Source organism: Nansenia antarctica (genome assembly GCF_963989245.1).
Source record: "Nansenia antarctica genome assembly, chromosome: 11".
In the NCBI taxonomy this organism is placed as follows: Eukaryota; Metazoa; Chordata; class Actinopteri; order Argentiniformes; family Microstomatidae; genus Nansenia; species Nansenia antarctica.
Window position 1 is genome coordinate 17,014,793 of NC_137681.1, and position 18,130 is coordinate 17,032,922.

The following is an 18,130-nucleotide window of genomic DNA, read 5'->3' on the forward strand; positions in this document are numbered from 1 at the left end:
GGTACCTGTACTGTAGCAATGACAATAAAGACCATTCATTCATTCATTCATTCAAATACCTCCCCAGTATATAGTCCACACCAACAACAGTTAAATTAAAGACTGCCAGCCTTTATTAAAGCAACAAAAATAGTACTCTGCAGTACTCAGTGACCGTATGTCAATATTTTTTTTAAAATAATGTTACTTTTCATTTGCACCTGATGCTGGCCCATTAGGGGTAACTTATAACTAATGCCCTCGATATTTTGATGTTTTACTTTCAGACGAGCCTTGTCTGTGCCATCTTAAAGCCACTATTCTCTGTTCAACGATAGTAACCCCCTTGACGCTTGATCTGCACCTGATGCTGGCCCTAGAGGGCAGATTATGACGTCAGTTTTATTTTTTAACACTTTCTGTGTAACAAGCATACATTTCTCTACTCTTTCTCTTTTCTTGAACTGAATTGGTGCTTTGTGCTTCAGGTCCTGTGGAGACAACTTTCCCTGGTCATGCTTGCTGTGTCCCTAGGCACATCCATGACCATGTAGTGTCTAGTCTCGTGGTTCCAACCATGGAGGTAGAAAATCGGTGGACAGGCTTATTGTAATGCATGGAATCGAATGAGGAATATAAAAACACACGACGTCCTTCGATTTCTGCCTCAACCAGCCTCGGTGTGAACCCGTGCCAACCCCCTGCACGCTGGTCTCAACAAGTCTCTGTTGGCAGGAACTGGCAGGGGAGCTTTTTTGGCGCTTGTCAGTTTCACGTTTTAGTGTATCCTCAATTTAAGCCCAATCCTTTCCACAGCCACAGGCTGCTCTCTCTACTTAACTCCTCAGAGAAGCTAAATCCTGCTCCACCACATTTACCAGTTGTCAAGGACATCGGCTACTTGAATCGTACATTAAATCTTTTGATCTGTGTTTTATTTCGGTAACTACAGTGGGGAGAACAAGTATTTGATACACTGCTGATTTTGCAGGTTTTCCCACTTAGAAAGAATGTAGAGGTCTGTAATTTTTATCATAGGTACACTTCAACTGTGAGAGACGGAATCTAAAACAAAAATCCAGAAAATCACATTGTATGACTTTTAAATAATTAATTTGCATTTTATTGTATGAAATAAGTATTTGATCACCTACCAACCAGTAATAATTCCAGCTCTCACAGACCTGTTAGTTTTTCTTTAAGAAGCCCTCCTATTCTCCACTCATTACCTGTATTAACTGCACCAGTTTGAACTCGTTACCTTTATAAAAGACACACTCCACACACTCAATCAATCAGACCCCAACCTCTCCACAATGGGCAAGACCAAAGAGCTTTTTTTTATTTTTATTATTTATTTTTTGGCTGTGAGAGTCAATTTATTTAAGCCCGCTGATTTAGGTGAATTTACCCTTGAACGTGTCACCTTAACCATCAACGCAACAATTGCCCCCCCTGAGAGATTTGGCAGGAGCCGCCACTGATGCCCTCATCTCTCTCTGAAGATCCCTCCTTGAGCAGGGGATCCAATCCAGGATTGAGGGGGGCGATGGTCTCTGATTAATCCAGTTTGAGTCCTGTTGGAAGGCCTGATGTGGACTCCCCTGTGTGTGGCAGTCTGTCCTGCGATCCTTGCTGAATGGTTGATGCCACCTTGTCCACTTCTATGCCATATTGGGTATCTACGGCTGATGATCGCTCAAGCTTGGCATGTTCAGGCTGGGTGCTATCCCCTTTCTTGTCATTAGAGGGCAGGCTGCCCCTGTCTGCCTGGGCCCTGGTGGTCTTCCTTAGTGCATTGCCCTTCATCATAGCCAACAGGTGGTCCAACATGATGCAGCCCTCCTCCTGGACTGGGGGGGCTTTACGAATTATTTTTCCGTTCTCCCCCCTCGGTCTCTTGGCGTCATCCTCCTCTTGCTGTTTCTTCCTCTTCTCTGCCTTGATGGCCTGCTCTCTCCAGGTCTGGTTTTCCTTGATTGCTTTAAGGAAGAGTCCTCTGAAGGTCTTGATGGTGTTGAACAGCTCCTCTAGTGAGAGGCGGGACGTGTCCTCACACAGATACTCTGCTAGCTCTTCCTTCTTCTTTTTGATGGAGGCAAAGAGCTCCTGCAGCTTCTCACAGGCCTCCAGGTTCCCCTTCATAGCAGTGAGATACTGCTGCTTGATATCCTCCTGAGAAGAAGAGGACACTTTTTTCTCAGAACCCTTCAACCGTTTGACCAGTGAGCTCGACTCTGCCTGAATAGAATCCACATTTATTCTAGCAGCCTTTTCACAGATCTCTAGATCATCCGGAAGGTTCAGCAAGTCAGCATGGGTTTTCTCCGCCTCCTCCAGGATGTGATGGAGCAATGTGATACGGGACTTGTTGGCTTTGGTATCTGTGAGCTTCAGCAAGGTGCTGATCTTGAAGCCATCTGCATTGCCTATGTGACTCCCATAGTTGAGGAAGTTTCCAATGTCAAGTATGAGCTTGCAGAAACTTGGAAGGCGGGTGCTCTCCTTCAAACTCTCACAGGCTGCGTCCAGCAGCTCAGCTTTGGGTTGCAGCATCTTTAACACAGAAGGGGTCTCCTCACAGAGAAGCATGCACTCGATCCTCATGGTGTAGCATGAAACTGATAGGAGCTCGAGGTAGAACCGATCCACACCGGCCAGCTTCTCTATCTCCCCTTGGTATGACTTGAGGTTCTCAATCTCATGTTTCTCCGGCAGTAACGTCTGCATCTGTTTCAGCACCTCGACGTCAAACTTGGAACGGTCCCCATTTTGGATCATAGCTACAAAGTCTTTATGTGAGCATCTGAACTGCTTCAAGAATATGTTCAAATCTAGATTTTTCTTGGCATCAATGAAGGATATCTCTTTGGGCTCTCGTTTGACCGTAGTGTTGGTACTTTTGGCCTTTGAGTCAGTCACTGGCAGACAGAAGAGCTCCTCAATGCTGGAGTAGTCAGGTTCCAGGGAATCAGACTGCACTGACGACCACATGGATTGGCTTTCAGACACCACTCTGGAGGGCAGCTTCTGCCAGTTGAGCTTCTTCATGCGCAGTGTGGGACAGCGGCTGGCCTTGGGGAGAGGAGCGTTCTGGGGCACAATAATACCTCCTCCAATACCTGGGGGAGGGGGTGGTGGGGGAGGGGGGCCCATACCAGGCAGGGGAGGGGGAGGTGGGGGGCCCATACCAGGCAGGGGAGGGGGAGGTGGGGGGCCCATACCAGGCAGGGGAGGGGGAGGAGGTGGACCTCCCTGCCCCATCCCTGGTAGAGGTGGTGGAGGAGGAGGTGGCATCCCAGGTAAAGGAGGAGGTGGTGGGGGTGCACCATAAGTGGTGCCTGGCAGGGGTGGGGGTGGGGGAGGAGGAGGGTTTGGGGTAGCAGCAGGAAGTGGAGGGGGAGGAGGGGGAGGAGGGGGAGTTACGGAAGCCATGTCTGATTGGTTGGTTGTGCTGCCGAGCAAGTCTGTCTGGATTGCCCTGTTGGTGGTCTTGGTCTTGGGACTGGCTGAGATCTGTTGTCTCTTGGAAGAGAGCAGGCGCTCCATCAAACGTTCAGCGGAGTCCATTTGTGAGTCGTGGGCCAGCAGAGTGGCACGGACAGCCAGGGCCTCCAGGGTCAGCCACACGTCTCCCCGTCCTGGAGCCACCAGCAGCAGAGCCTGCAGGATGGACAGCAGCTGGACAGAGGCTGGGGAGCTGCTCACTTTGGTGAGGAGGGAGGTGAAGACCTCCTGGTGACTGCTCATGTCGATGCCTCCGTACACCCTCTCCATCTCCTCCGCATCCTCGGCCATGGAATCCTCAAAGGCCTCACACTGGATGTTCAGGTCCAGGTCCTCAGTCTCCCTGTTACATAAACACACATGCACATATGCACGCACACGCACACACAACATAGGTATTGATGTTTGGGAAATCTTACAGAAAGTGACTGTGACTGTTGTTCCACCAACATTTGATTAGCATTTAATGCATCCCACACCTACCTCAGCATTGGCAGTATATCCAAAACTGGAAAATACATAATTAAGATGAATCCCAGTACTTTCAATATCTCAATATCTCTATATTATCTCAATGGCCAATGCACACAGTGTTTTTGTAGCACTGTCAAATGTTGCAAATGTTGTAATAGTTTCTTATTGCATCACAATGGGACAATTGGAAAAACTTCAACATTCTAAATTGCCTGACACAGAAGAGCTTGCCTTGAAAACGCCTTGTCTAATGGTTTCTATTTTATTTTTTTAAATATTTTTTTTACTTTCTTTTTATTGAGATGTTACAGATATACAAAAATAATACTTTTCAGTTTTGGTTTGTTTTTACACAAAACACAAACATGTCCCAACCCCCCCCCCCCCCCCCCCCCACAAAATCCCAAGTGGTGCATCCCAGGACGAAGGATATAAATAAACAACAATAAATAATAATAATAATAATAATAACAGTGGTGATAGGTAATGAAGACAGTACAGGTAAGTAATCAAAGAGATAAAGAGAAATAAAGTGCAATTCATTTGTAAGTGAGGATAGATGAGATGGTCGTGTTGGTCTGTGATACCATGTCTGTTATGATTGTAATATGTCCCTCTCTAGAACGAGATGATGTATCTCTAGGGGTTTATCCTGATAAATAGATTCACAACATATGTCATCACTCAGCATCCAGCGCACTTGCATTGTCAGGGAGGGTTTTTAGTTTGTTGAAATAGGATATTATTGGGTTCCAGGTGAAATAAAAGCGGTCTTTGGACCCCCTAAGTGTATATTTAATCTTTTCAAGTTTCAAGTGAAGCATAAGGTCAGTCAACCATAAGGAGGAATTCGGTGGTTTGGGGGATGTCCAACAAAGCAAAATCCTCCGTCGAGCAAGTAGAGTGGCAAATGCCACAATGTCTTTATGCTTGTTAATAATCTGTTGGTCAGTTGGCGCTATGCCAAAGATAGCTGAGTAGGCGTTAGGTTGCAGGTTCAGATCTAGTGCCTGTGAGAGGGTCCTGAAAACTGCTGACCAATAATCAAATAATAAGGGACATGACCAAAACATGTGTGTTAGCGTTGCCGGAGCGTTATGACATCTGCTACAATTCTCATCCACGTCAGGATAGATTCTGGCTAGCCTAGATTTGGAAAGGTGAATTCGGTGCAAGACCTTAAATTGGATTACGCCTAGTCTAGCACATGATGTGCTCCCGTTAACTCTCGTCAGAGCCTCAGTCCAGGAGTCATCGGGTATTACGTCCCCTAGCTCCTCCTGCCATTTCTCTTTAATTTTGTGGAGGGAAGTGTCTCCGAGGGATGATATGCTAGAGTAAATACTTGATATTAGGCCTTTTAGATTGGGAGGAATTTGGAGGATATCATCTATAGCAGAAGGTTGTGGTGCATTTGGGAAGTTTGGATCCAAACTTTTAATGAAATGTCGGACCTGGAGGTATCGAAAATAACTTGAGCGGGGAAGGTTGAATTTTTGAGAGAGGTGATTAAAGGTCGAGAAGACGCCCTCAGTATAGAGATCTTTAAATTTGGAGAGACCGAGTCTTTTCCATAAGGCGAAAGCATTGTCTATTCTGGCGGGGACAAAAAGGTGGTTATTGCAGATAGGGGCTAGGTTGGAGAAATCTTTTAAACCAAAGTGGCGTCGAAATTGTGACCATATTCGTAATGTATTAACAACAACAGGGTTAGAGGTGTAGTGTGGGGCAGATAGAGGGAGTTTGGAGGTAATCAAGGCGGAGAGGGATGTTGAAAGACATGACTCATTTTCTATTTCGCACCAAGACGGCTGTGGTGAATGGACCCAGTATATGATTTTCTGAATATTGGCAGCCCAGTGATAATAAAGCAAATTTGGTAGGCCCAGTCCGCCCTGGGACCGATGTCGCTGTAGAAGTCTTTTCTGTATTCTAGGGACTTTACCCCCCCCAAATGAAAGATGATATGGACTTATCTATGGACGAGAAGAAGGACTTTGGGAGGAATATAGGGAGACATTGGAAAAGGTAGAGGAATCGGGGTAGAACGTTCATCTTAATGCTTAATACAGTTGATCTTCCCTGCCAGTGATAAATTAATGGACCTCCATTTCTGTAAATCATCTTTTAATTTATTAACAAGGGGCGTGAAGTTTTTTTCATGTAGTTTAGAGAAGGACCGTGTAATATTAATTCCCAAATATTTGAAGCCAGATTTAGACAAATGGAAGGTCAAGTCACATTGTGGGATTGCGAGATCTAGGTTGTTCACTGGAAAACATTCGCTCTTAGTGAGGTTGATCTTGTATCCCGAAAAGCTACCAAATCTATGCAGCATCTGAACTATATGGGAAATGCATTGCACCGGTTCAGATACATACAACAGTAAGTCGTCGGCATATAGCGCCACCTTGTGTTCCTTCCCCCATCTAGAAATTCCATTTATTATTGGAGAAGATTTTAACATGATAGACAGAGGTTCGATGGCGAATGAGAATAGGAGTGGGCTCAGCGGGCACCCCTGGCGTGTCCCTCTCGACAATGAGAAAAATGTGGAGCGTTTCCCGTTCGTAACTACCGATGCCTTAGGACAGGGGTCGGCAATAGGCGGCCCGTGGGCCATTGCTGGCCCGTCACCAATAATATTTGGCCCAGCAGATTATTTTGAGAATCCACTTTTTATTTTTTATTTTTTTTATTTTTTTATAATAATATCGGACCGACAGTCCCACATATAGCGCCTATAATGTCCGAATAGAGAATCGAACTCCACCTGAATAATGCTTATTGTACTTTTATCCATGTTGAGAGTGAATGACACAGGGACAGACAATCAGGCAGCAAGGTGCACCGAAGCGCACTGACGCTGAACCCCTCAGAGTGAATCATAAGCAGGTGGACAACGCGTCACGGTGCTGAAATAGCCGACATACCGTGTGTGGTTTGAACAAAATAACACGAGCTCAGTAAGCCATTCAAACGTAATGTTTACGTATATGTGACTGCAACACACATATGAACAGTAACAACGCAAATTCTGTTTAATTTTCTGAAAAACATTGAAAACAAAATCGGCGCAAACAAAAAGCATCTCCCATCGGTCAGTATTTGCTTGATATCTGGTGATATTGACGTCACTTTAATCCACAGGCAGTTCTCAAGGTTTTTATGCATCCATCGATTCCTCTCGTGCGTCTTTATCGCATTCATTGACGAAAAGGACGACTCGCGTATAGAAAGGGAACATTGTGAGCACGGAAAATGTCTCTCACAACGGCTTTGCATTGATGAAACCAGGTAGGATGAACGTATAGTTCGCTGTCCATTCCTCTTTAAATGCCCTGTTTCCACCGTCAACTTTCCTCTTTAGACCTTTGGAGAGTGACATTATGTTTCTCTTGCTAGCAGGTTAAATGTTTGGCTAACTTCACCCGGCACGCAAACAACCAATCCAATAATAATAATGTGACCTTGTCTGGGAGGAGGGGGGAATAATTATCAGAATGAAACTGTTACATAATTATTAGAATAAGTTAGGCTACGCTACATCGTCAGTCCACACATTTATTATTCAAAAATATGGAAAAGTGTGAAACTACGTTTCAACGTTGTTGAGAATCACAACACAAACTCGCTAATCAAGCCAAAATACTGCAACATAATGGATTGGACAGCTACCTAGTTAACTAGAACACTACTTTACATTGTTAGCAGGTTCACAAAACAAGCTGTGTTAGTTGACTAGCGATGTGTACAGTCGAAAGAAAAGTCAAAGCATTAGAACGTGTCACATTTTAAAACAATCAATTACTTAAATTAGCCTTTGATTATGTTCGGGCCCGCCATCTAGTGGCTCAAAAAAAAATTGGCCCGAGGCCAAACCTAATTACCCGACCCCTGCCTTAGGAGATGAGTATAGTAGTCTGATCCATGCAATAAAAGTGGGTCCAAAGCCAAAAGCTTTCAGACATTCAAATAAGTACGCCCACTCCACTCTGTCAAAAGCCTTCTCCGCATCCAGGGAGAGAACCACCTCAGGTACCTCCTCGGACGTAGGAGAATGTACGACATTTAGAAGGTTTCGGATGTTAGAGAATGAGTGGCGGCCCAGCATGAAGCCAGTTTGATCAGGGGAGATCACCTCGTCTGTGACGGACTCTAGACGCCGGGCGAGTGCTTTAGCTAATATCTTGACATCGCTGTTGAGCAGCGAGATGGGGCGATGTGAACCACACTCCGTTCTGTCTTTCCCTGGTTTCGGTAAAAGGGTTATGAATGCCTCTGTTAGCGTCTGTGGCAGGGCCTCATTATCCATTGAGTCATTGAACATTTCTAAGATGAGCGGAGTTAATTTGGTTGAGAATTTTTTGTAGAATTCGATGGGGTATCCATCAGGGCCCGGGGCCTTACTACTTTGCATAGCTGTGATTGCATTATAAATGTCGGTGTCTTGGAAGGGTAGTTCAAGTTCTGCTTTATGAACAGGGTTGATAACAGGGGCATTTAAATTTGTGAAGAAATGTTGCATATTGGTATCATCATTGGGTGCCTCAGAAGTGTACAATTTGGAATAAAATGCCCTAAAAGTCTCATTGATTTCGAGGGGGTCAGTTGTAAGCTCCCCATTTTCTCTTTTAATTTGTGGAATCTGTTGGTCAGAGGATTTACATTTTAATTGATGCGCTAACATTCTACCAGCCTTTTCCCCATGCTCATAAACAAAGCCTCGTGATTTCAGCAGCATACGTTCTGTCTTATCGGATGTTAATAACTCGTATTTGGCTTTGAGATTCAGCTTATTTTTGTAAAGCTCCGGGGTGGGAGAGTCAGAGTATTGATGATCTATGTCAATCATTGAGTTGAGAAGTTGCTCCTGTTCTTGCCTCCTAGCTTTGTTCAGCCTAGATGTGTATGCAATAATGTCCCCCCTTATTACTACTTTAAGGGTCTGCCAGAGCAGGGAGGGAGAAACAGTGTCGTCCCTATTGGTTTCCAAGAAATTGTCTATGGCAGTTGAAATCATTTGGCAGAATTCTTTATCTGTTAGTAGTGTGGTATCAAGTCTCCATGGAGCGCGGTCAGAGTAGTTAAGTGGGAAGGACAGATCCAATAGTACTGGGGCATGGTCAGATTCAATTATGGTTGAATATTCTACGTTTTTGACAAAGGGAAGTAGTGTTCTGTCTATAAAGAAGTAATCAATTCTGCTATACGAATGGTGGACGTGTGAAAAAAACGAGAATTTTTTATCGTGAGGAAATTGGAAGCGCCATGGATCGACACATCCAATTTGGTCCATGAACGCTGACAACATTTTAGCTAGGGATGTCCCGATCCCACTTTTTCACTACCGATACCGATACCTGGGCTTCGGGTATCGGCGATACCGATACCGATCCGATATTTGTATACATTTTTTGACCCCTGAATATTATATATATATATATTTTTTTTTTTTCCTAACACCAGGGGAGCCACCCCTCCTAAATTTCGTTGTTTGGTACCTGTACTGTAGCAATGACAATAAAGACCATTCATTCATTCATTCATTCAAATACCTCCCCAGTATATAGTCCACACCAACAACAGTTAAATTAAAGACTGCCAGCCTTTATTAAAGCAACAAAAATAGTACTCTGCAGTACTCAGTGACCGTATGTCAATATTTTTTTTAAAATAATGTTACTTTTCATTTGCACCTGATGCTGGCCCATTAGGGGTAACTTATAACTAATGCCCTCGATATTTTGATGTTTTACTTTCAGACGAGCCTTGTCTGTGCCATCTTAAAGCCACTATTCTCTGTTCAACGATAGTAACCCCCTTGACGCTTGATCTGCACCTGATGCTGGCCCTAGAGGGCAGATTATGACGTCAGTTTTATTTTTTAACACTTTCTGTGTAACAAGCATACATTTCTCTACTCTTTCTCTTTTCTTGAACTGAATTGGTGCTTTGTGCTTCAGGTCCTGTGGAGACAACTTTCCCTGGTCATGCTTGCTGTGTCCCTAGGCACATCCATGACCATGTAGTGTCTAGTCTCGTGGTTCCAACCATGGAGGTAGAAAATCGGTGGACAGGCTTATTGTAATGCATGGAATCGAATGAGGAATATAAAAACACACGACGTCCTTCGATTTCTGCCTCAACCAGCCTCGGTGTGAACCCGTGCCAACCCCCTGCACGCTGGTCTCAACAAGTCTCTGTTGGCAGGAACTGGCAGGGGAGCTTTTTTGGCGCTTGTCAGTTTCACGTTTTAGTGTATCCTCAATTTAAGCCCAATCCTTTCCACAGCCACAGGCTGCTCTCTCTACTTAACTCCTCAGAGAAGCTAAATCCTGCTCCACCACATTTACCAGTTGTCAAGGACATCGGCTACTTGAATCGTACATTAAATCTTTTGATCTGTGTTTTATTTCGGTAACTACAGTGGGGAGAACAAGTATTTGATACACTGCTGATTTTGCAGGTTTTCCCACTTAGAAAGAATGTAGAGGTCTGTAATTTTTATCATAGGTACACTTCAACTGTGAGAGACGGAATCTAAAACAAAAATCCAGAAAATCACATTGTATGACTTTTAAATAATTAATTTGCATTTTATTGTATGAAATAAGTATTTGATCACCTACCAACCAGTAATAATTCCAGCTCTCACAGACCTGTTAGTTTTTCTTTAAGAAGCCCTCCTATTCTCCACTCATTACCTGTATTAACTGCACCAGTTTGAACTCGTTACCTTTATAAAAGACACACTCCACACACTCAATCAATCAGACCCCAACCTCTCCACAATGGGCAAGACCAAAGAGCTTTTTTTTATTTTTATTATTTATTTTTTGGCTGTGAGAGTCAATTTATTTAAGCCCGCTGATTTAGGTGAATTTACCCTTGAACGTGTCACCTTAACCATCAACGCAACAATTGCCCCCCCTGAGAGATTTGGCAGGAGCCGCCACTGATGCCCTCATCTCTCTCTGAAGATCCCTCCTTGAGCAGGGGATCCAATCCAGGATTGAGGGGGGCGATGGTCTCTGATTAATCCAGTTTGAGTCCTGTTGGAAGGCCTGATGTGGACTCCCCTGTGTGTGGCAGTCTGTCCTGCGATCCTTGCTGAATGGTTGATGCCACCTTGTCCACTTCTATGCCATATTGGGTATCTACGGCTGATGATCGCTCAAGCTTGGCATGTTCAGGCTGGGTGCTATCCCTTTTCTTGTCATTAGAGGGCAGGCTGCCCCTGTCTGCCTGGGCCCTGGTGGTCTTCCTTAGTGCATTGCCCTTCATCATAGCCAACAGGTGGTCCAACATGATGCAGCCCTCCTCCTGGACTGGGGGGGCTTTACGAATTATTTTTCCGTTCTCCCCCCTCGGTCTCTTGGCGTCATCCTCCTCTTGCTGTTTCTTCCTCTTCTCTGCCTTGATGGCCTGCTCTCTCCAGGTCTGGTTTTCCTTGATTGCTTTAAGGAAGAGTCCTCTGAAGGTCTTGATGGTGTTGAACAGCTCCTCTAGTGAGAGGCGGGACGTGTCCTCACACAGATACTCTGCTAGCTCTTCCTTCTTCTTTTTGATGGAGGCAAAGAGCTCCTGCAGCTTCTCACAGGCCTCCAGGTTCCCCTTCATAGCAGTGAGATACTGCTGCTTGATATCCTCCTGAGAAGAAGAGGACACTTTTTTCTCAGAACCCTTCAACCGTTTGACCAGTGAGCTCGACTCTGCCTGAATAGAATCCACATTTATTCTAGCAGCCTTTTCACAGATCTCTAGATCATCCGGAAGGTTCAGCAAGTCAGCATGGGTTTTCTCCGCCTCCTCCAGGATGTGATGGAGCAATGTGATACGGGACTTGTTGGCTTTGGTATCTGTGAGCTTCAGCAAGGTGCTGATCTTGAAGCCATCTGCATTGCCTATGTGACTCCCATAGTTGAGGAAGTTTCCAATGTCAAGTATGAGCTTGCAGAAACTTGGAAGGCGGGTGCTCTCCTTCAAACTCTCACAGGCTGCGTCCAGCAGCTCAGCTTTGGGTTGCAGCATCTTTAACACAGAAGGGGTCTCCTCACAGAGAAGCATGCACTCGATCCTCATGGTGTAGCATGAAACTGATAGGAGCTCGAGGTAGAACCGATCCACACCGGCCAGCTTCTCTATCTCCCCTTGGTATGACTTGAGGTTCTCAATCTCATGTTTCTCCGGCAGTAACGTCTGCATCTGTTTCAGCACCTCGACGTCAAACTTGGAACGGTCCCCATTTTGGATCATAGCTACAAAGTCTTTATGTGAGCATCTGAACTGCTTCAAGAATATGTTCAAATCTAGATTTTTCTTGGCATCAATGAAGGATATCTCTTTGGGCTCTCGTTTGACCGTAGTGTTGGTACTTTTGGCCTTTGAGTCAGTCACTGGCAGACAGAAGAGCTCCTCAATGCTGGAGTAGTCAGGTTCCAGGGAATCAGACTGCACTGACGACCACATGGATTGGCTTTCAGACACCACTCTGGAGGGCAGCTTCTGCCAGTTGAGCTTGTTCATGCGCAGTGTGGGACAGCGGCTGGCCTTGGGGAGAGGAGCGTTCTGGGGCACAATAATACCTCCTCCAATACCTGGGGGAGGGGGTGGTGGGGGAGGGGGGCCCATACCAGGCAGGGGAGGGGGAGGTGGGGGGCCCATACCAGGCAGGGGAGGGGGAGGTGGGGGGCCCATACCAGGCAGGGGAGGGGGAGGAGGTGGACCTCCCTGCCCCATCCCTGGTAGAGGTGGTGGAGGAGGAGGTGGCATCCCAGGTAAAGGAGGAGGTGGTGGGGGTGCACCATAAGTGGTGCCTGGCAGGGGTGGGGGTGGGGGAGGAGGAGGGTTTGGGGTAGCAGCAGGAAGTGGAGGGGGAGGAGGGGGAGTTACGGAAGCCATGTCTGATTGGTTGGTTGTGCTGCCGAGCAAGTCTGTCTGGATTGCCCTGTTGGTGGTCTTGGTCTTGGGACTGGCTGAGATCTGTTGTCTCTTGGAAGAGAGCAGGCGCTCCATCAAACGTTCAGCGGAGTCCATTTGTGAGTCGTGGGCCAGCAGAGTGGCACGGACAGCCAGGGCCTCCAGGGTCAGCCACACGTCTCCCCGTCCTGGAGCCACCAGCAGCAGAGCCTGCAGGATGGACAGCAGCTGGACAGAGGCTGGGGAGCTGCTCACTTTGGTGAGGAGGGAGGTGAAGACCTCCTGGTGACTGCTCATGTCGATGCCTCCGTACACCCTCTCCATCTCCTCCGCATCCTCGGCCATGGAATCCTCAAAGGCCTCACACTGGATGTTCAGGTCCAGGTCCTCAGTCTCCCTGTTACATAAACACACATGCACATATGCACGCACACGCACACACAACATAGGTATTGATGTTTGGGAAATCTTACAGAAAGTGACTGTGACTGTTGTTCCACCAACATTTGATTAGCATTTAATGCATCCCACACCTACCTCAGCATTGGCAGTATATCCAAAACTGGAAAATACATAATTAAGATGAATCCCAGTACTTTCAATATCTCAATATCTCTATATTATCTCAATGGCCAATGCACACAGTGTTTTTGTAGCACTGTCAAATGTTGCAAATGTTGTAATAGTTTCTTATTGCATCACAATGGGACAATTGGAAAAACTTCAACATTCTAAATTGCCTGACACAGAAGAGCTTGCCTTGAAAACGCCTTGTCTAATGGTTTCTATTTTATTTTTTTAAATAATTTTTTTACTTTCTTTTTATTGAGATGTTACAGATATACAAAAATAATACTTTTCAGTTTTGGTTTGTTTTTACACAAAACACAAACATGTCCCAACCCCCCCCCCCCCCCCCCCCCCCACAAAATCCCAAGTGGTGCATCCCAGGACGAAGGATATAAATAAACAACAATAAATAATAATAATAATAATAACAGTGGTGATAGGTAATGAAGACAGTACAGGTAAGTAATCAAAGAGATAAAGAGAAATAAAGTGCAATTCATTTGTAAGTGAGGATAGATGAGATGGTCGTGTTGGTCTGTGATACCATGTCTGTTATGATTGTAATATGTCCCTCTCTAGAACGAGATGATGTATCTCTAGGGGTTTATCCTGATAAATAGATTCACAACATATGTCATCACTCAGCATCCAGCGCACTTGCATTGTCAGGGAGGGTTTTTAGTTTGTTGAAATAGGATATTATTGGGTTCCAGGTGAAATAAAAGCGGTCTTTGGACCCCCTAAGTGTATATTTAATCTTTTCAAGTTTCAAGTGAAGCATAAGGTCAGTCAACCATAAGGAGGAATTCGGTGGTTTGGGGGATGTCCAACAAAGCAAAATCCTCCGTCGAGCAAGTAGAGTGGCAAATGCCACAATGTCTTTATGCTTGTTAATAATCTGTTGGTCAGTTGGCGCTATGCCAAAGATAGCTGAGTAGGCGTTAGGTTGCAGGTTCAGATCTAGTGCCTGTGAGAGGGTCCTGAAAACTGCTGACCAATAATCAAATAATAAGGGACATGACCAAAACATGTGTGTTAGCGGTGCCGGAGCGTTATGACATCTGCTACAATTCTCATCCACGTCAGGATAGATTCTGGCTAGCCTAGATTTGGAAAGGTGAATTCGGTGCAAGACCTTAAATTGGATTACGCCTAGTCTAGCACATGATGTGCTCCCGTTAACTCTCGTCAGAGCCTCAGTCCAGGAGTCATCGGGTATTACGTCCCCTAGCTCCTCCTGCCATTTCTCTTTAATTTTGTGGAGGGAAGTGTCTCCGAGGGATGATATGCTAGAGTAAATACTTGATATTAGGCCTTTTAGATTGGGAGGAATTTGGAGGATATCATCTATAGCAGAAGGTTGTGGTGCATTTGGGAAGTTTGGATCCAAACTTTTAATGAAATGTCGGACCTGGAGGTATCGAAAATAACTTGAGCGGGGAAGGTTGAATTTTTGAGAGAGGTGATTAAAGGTCGAGAAGACGCCCTCAGTATAGAGATCTTTAAATTTGGAGAGACCGAGTCTTTTCCATAAGGCGAAAGCATTGTCTATTCTGGCGGGGACAAAAAGGTGGTTATTGCAGATAGGGGCTAGGTTGGAGAAATCTTTTAAACCAAAGTGGCGTCGAAATTGTGACCATATTCGTAATGTATTAACAACAACAGGGTTAGAGGTGTAGTGTGGGGCAGATAGAGGGAGTTTGGAGGTAATCAAGGCGGAGAGGGATGTTGAAAGACATGACTCATTTTCTATTTCGCACCAAGACGGCTGTGGTGAATGGACCCAGTATATGATTTTCTGAATATTGGCAGCCCAGTGATAATAAAGCAAATTTGGTAGGCCCAGTCCGCCCTGGGACCGATGTCGCTGTAGAAGTCTTTTCTGTATTCTAGGGACTTTACCCCCCCCAAATGAAAGATGATATGGACTTATCTATGGACGAGAAGAAGGACTTTGGGAGGAATATAGGGAGACATTGGAAAAGGTAGAGGAATCGGGGTAGAACGTTCATCTTAATGCTTAATACAGTTGATCTTCCCTGCCAGTGATAAATTAATGGACCTCCATTTCTGTAAATCATCTTTTAATTTATTAACAAGGGGCGTGAAGTTTTTTTCATGTAGTTTAGAGAAGGACCGTGTAATATTAATTCCCAAATATTTGAAGCCAGATTTAGACAAATGGAAGGGCAAGTCACATTGTGGGATTGCGAGATCTAGGTTGTTCACTGGAAAACATTCGCTCTTAGTGAGGTTGATCTTGTATCCCGAAAAGCTACCAAATCTATGCAGCATCTGAACTATATGGGAAATGCATTGCACCGGTTCAGATACATACAACAGTAAGTCGTCGGCATATAGCGCCACCTTGTGTTCCTTCCCCCATCTAGAAATTCCATTTATTATTGGAGAAGATTTTAACATGATAGACAGAGGTTCGATGGCGAATGAGAATAGGAGTGGGCTCAGCGGGCACCCCTGGCGTGTCCCTCTCGACAATGAGAAAAATGTGGAGCGTTTCCCGTTCGTAACTACCGATGCCTTAGGACAGGGGTCGGCAATAGGCGGCCCGTGGGCCATTGCTGGCCCGTCACCAATAATATTTGGCCCAGCAGATTATTTTGAGAATCCACTTTTTATTTTTAATTTTTTTAATTTTTTTATAATAATATCGGACCGACAGTCCCACATATAGCGCCTATAATGTCCGAATAGAGAATCGAACTCCACCTGAATAATGCTTATTGTACTTTTATCCATGTTGAGAGTGAATGACACAGGGACAGACAATCAGGCAGCAAGGTGCACCGAAGCGCACTGACGCTGAACCCCTCAGAGTGAATCATAAGCAGGTGGACAACGCGTCACGGTGCTGAAATAGCCGACATACCGTGTGTGGTTTGAACAAAATAACACGAGCTCAGTAAGCCATTCAAACGTAATGTTTACGTATATGTGACTGCAACACACATATGAACAGTAACAACGCAAATTCTGTTTAATTTTCTGAAAAACATTGAAAACAAAATCGGCGCAAACAAAAAGCATCTCCCATCGGTCAGTATTTGCTTGATATCTGGTGATATTGACGTCACTTTAATCCACAGGCAGTTCTCAAGGTTTTTATGCATCCATCGATTCCTCTCGTGCGTCTTTATCGCATTCATTGACGAAAAGGACGACTCGCGTATAGAAAGGGAACATTGTGAGCACGGAAAATGTCTCTCACAACGGCTTTGCATTGATGAAACCAGGTAGGATGAACGTATAGTTCGCTGTCCATTCCTCTTTAAATGCCCTGTTTCCACCGTCAACTTTCCTCTTTAGACCTTTGGAGAGTGACATTATGTTTCTCTTGCTAGCAGGTTAAATGTTTGGCTAACTTCACCCGGCACGCAAACAACCAATCCAATAATAATAATGTGACCTTGTCTGGGAGGAGGGGGGAATAATTATCAGAATGAAACTGTTACATAATTATTAGAATAAGTTAGGCTACGCTACATCGTCAGTCCACACATTTATTATTCAAAAATATGGAAAAGTGTGAAACTACGTTTCAACGTTGTTGAGAATCACAACACAAACTCGCTAATCAAGCCAAAATACTGCAACATAATGGATTGGACAGCTACCTAGTTAACTAGAACACTACTTTACATTGTTAGCAGGTTCACAAAACAAGCTGTGTTAGTTGACTAGCGATGTGTACAGTCGAAAGAAAAGTCAAAGCATTAGAACGTGTCACATTTTAAAACAATCAATTACTTAAATTAGCCTTTGATTATGTTCGGGCCCGCCATCTAGTGGCTCAAAAAAAAATTGGCCCGAGGCCAAACCTAATTGCCGACCCCTGCCTTAGGAGATGAGTATAGTAGTCTGATCCATGCAATAAAAGTGGGTCCAAAGCCAAAAGCTTTCAGACATTCAAATAAGTACGCCCACTCCACTCTGTCAAAAGCCTTCTCCGCATCCAGGGAGAGAACCACCTCAGGTACCTCCTCGGACGTAGGAGAATGTACGACATTTAGAAGGTTTCGGATGTTAGAGAATGAGTGGCGGCCCAGCATGAAGCCAGTTTGATCAGGGGAGATCACCTCGTCTGTGACGGACTCTAGACGCCGGGCGAGTGCTTTAGCTAATATCTTGACATCGCTGTTGAGCAGCGAGATGGGGCGATGTGAACCACACTCCGTTCTGTCTTTCCCTGGTTTCGGTAAAAGGGTTATGAATGCCTCTGTTAGCGTCTGTGGCAGGGCCTCATTATCCATTGAGTCATTGAACATTTCTAAGATGAGCGGAGTTAATTTGGTTGAGAATTTTTTGTAGAATTCGATGGGGTATCCATCAGGGCCCGGGGCCTTACTACTTTGCATAGCTGTGATTGCATTATAAATGTCGGTGTCTTGGAAGGGTAGTTCAAGTTCTGCTTTATGAACAGGGTTGATAACAGGGGCATTTAAATTTGTGAAGAAATGTTGCATATTGGTATCATCATTGGGTGCCTCAGAAGTGTACAATTTGGAATAAAATGCCCTAAAAGTCTCATTGATTTCGAGGGGGTCAGTTGTAAGCTCCCCATTTTCTCTTTTAATTTGTGGAATCTGTTGGTCAGAGGATTTACATTTTAATTGATGCGCTAACATTCTACCAGCCTTTTCCCCATGCTCATAAACAA

General features: G+C 44.9%; 2 protein-coding genes across 2 annotated transcripts; both read right to left on the reverse strand.

Moving 5' to 3' along the window:
* Positions 1 to 307: 307 nt before the first annotated feature.
* Positions 308 to 9,745, reverse strand: LOC308167894 (inverted formin-2-like; the record flags this gene model as incomplete). Its single annotated transcript, XM_080542372.1, has 4 exons — positions 308 to 355; positions 1,750 to 3,297; positions 3,505 to 3,829; positions 9,732 to 9,745. The coding sequence occupies 4 exons, from the start codon at positions 9,743 to 9,745 to the stop codon at positions 308 to 310; spliced, it is 1,935 nt and encodes a 644-aa protein (XP_080398498.1).
* A 21-nt stretch (positions 9,746 to 9,766) lies between these two features.
* LOC308167895 (inverted formin-2-like) lies at positions 9,767 to 13,227 on the reverse strand (the record flags this gene model as incomplete). The annotated part of the gene is made up of 2 exons (XM_080542373.1): positions 9,767 to 9,814; positions 12,940 to 13,227. The coding sequence occupies 2 exons, from the start codon at positions 13,225 to 13,227 to the stop codon at positions 9,767 to 9,769; spliced, it is 336 nt and encodes a 111-aa protein (XP_080398499.1).
* Positions 13,228 to 18,130: the final 4,903 nt, after the last annotated feature.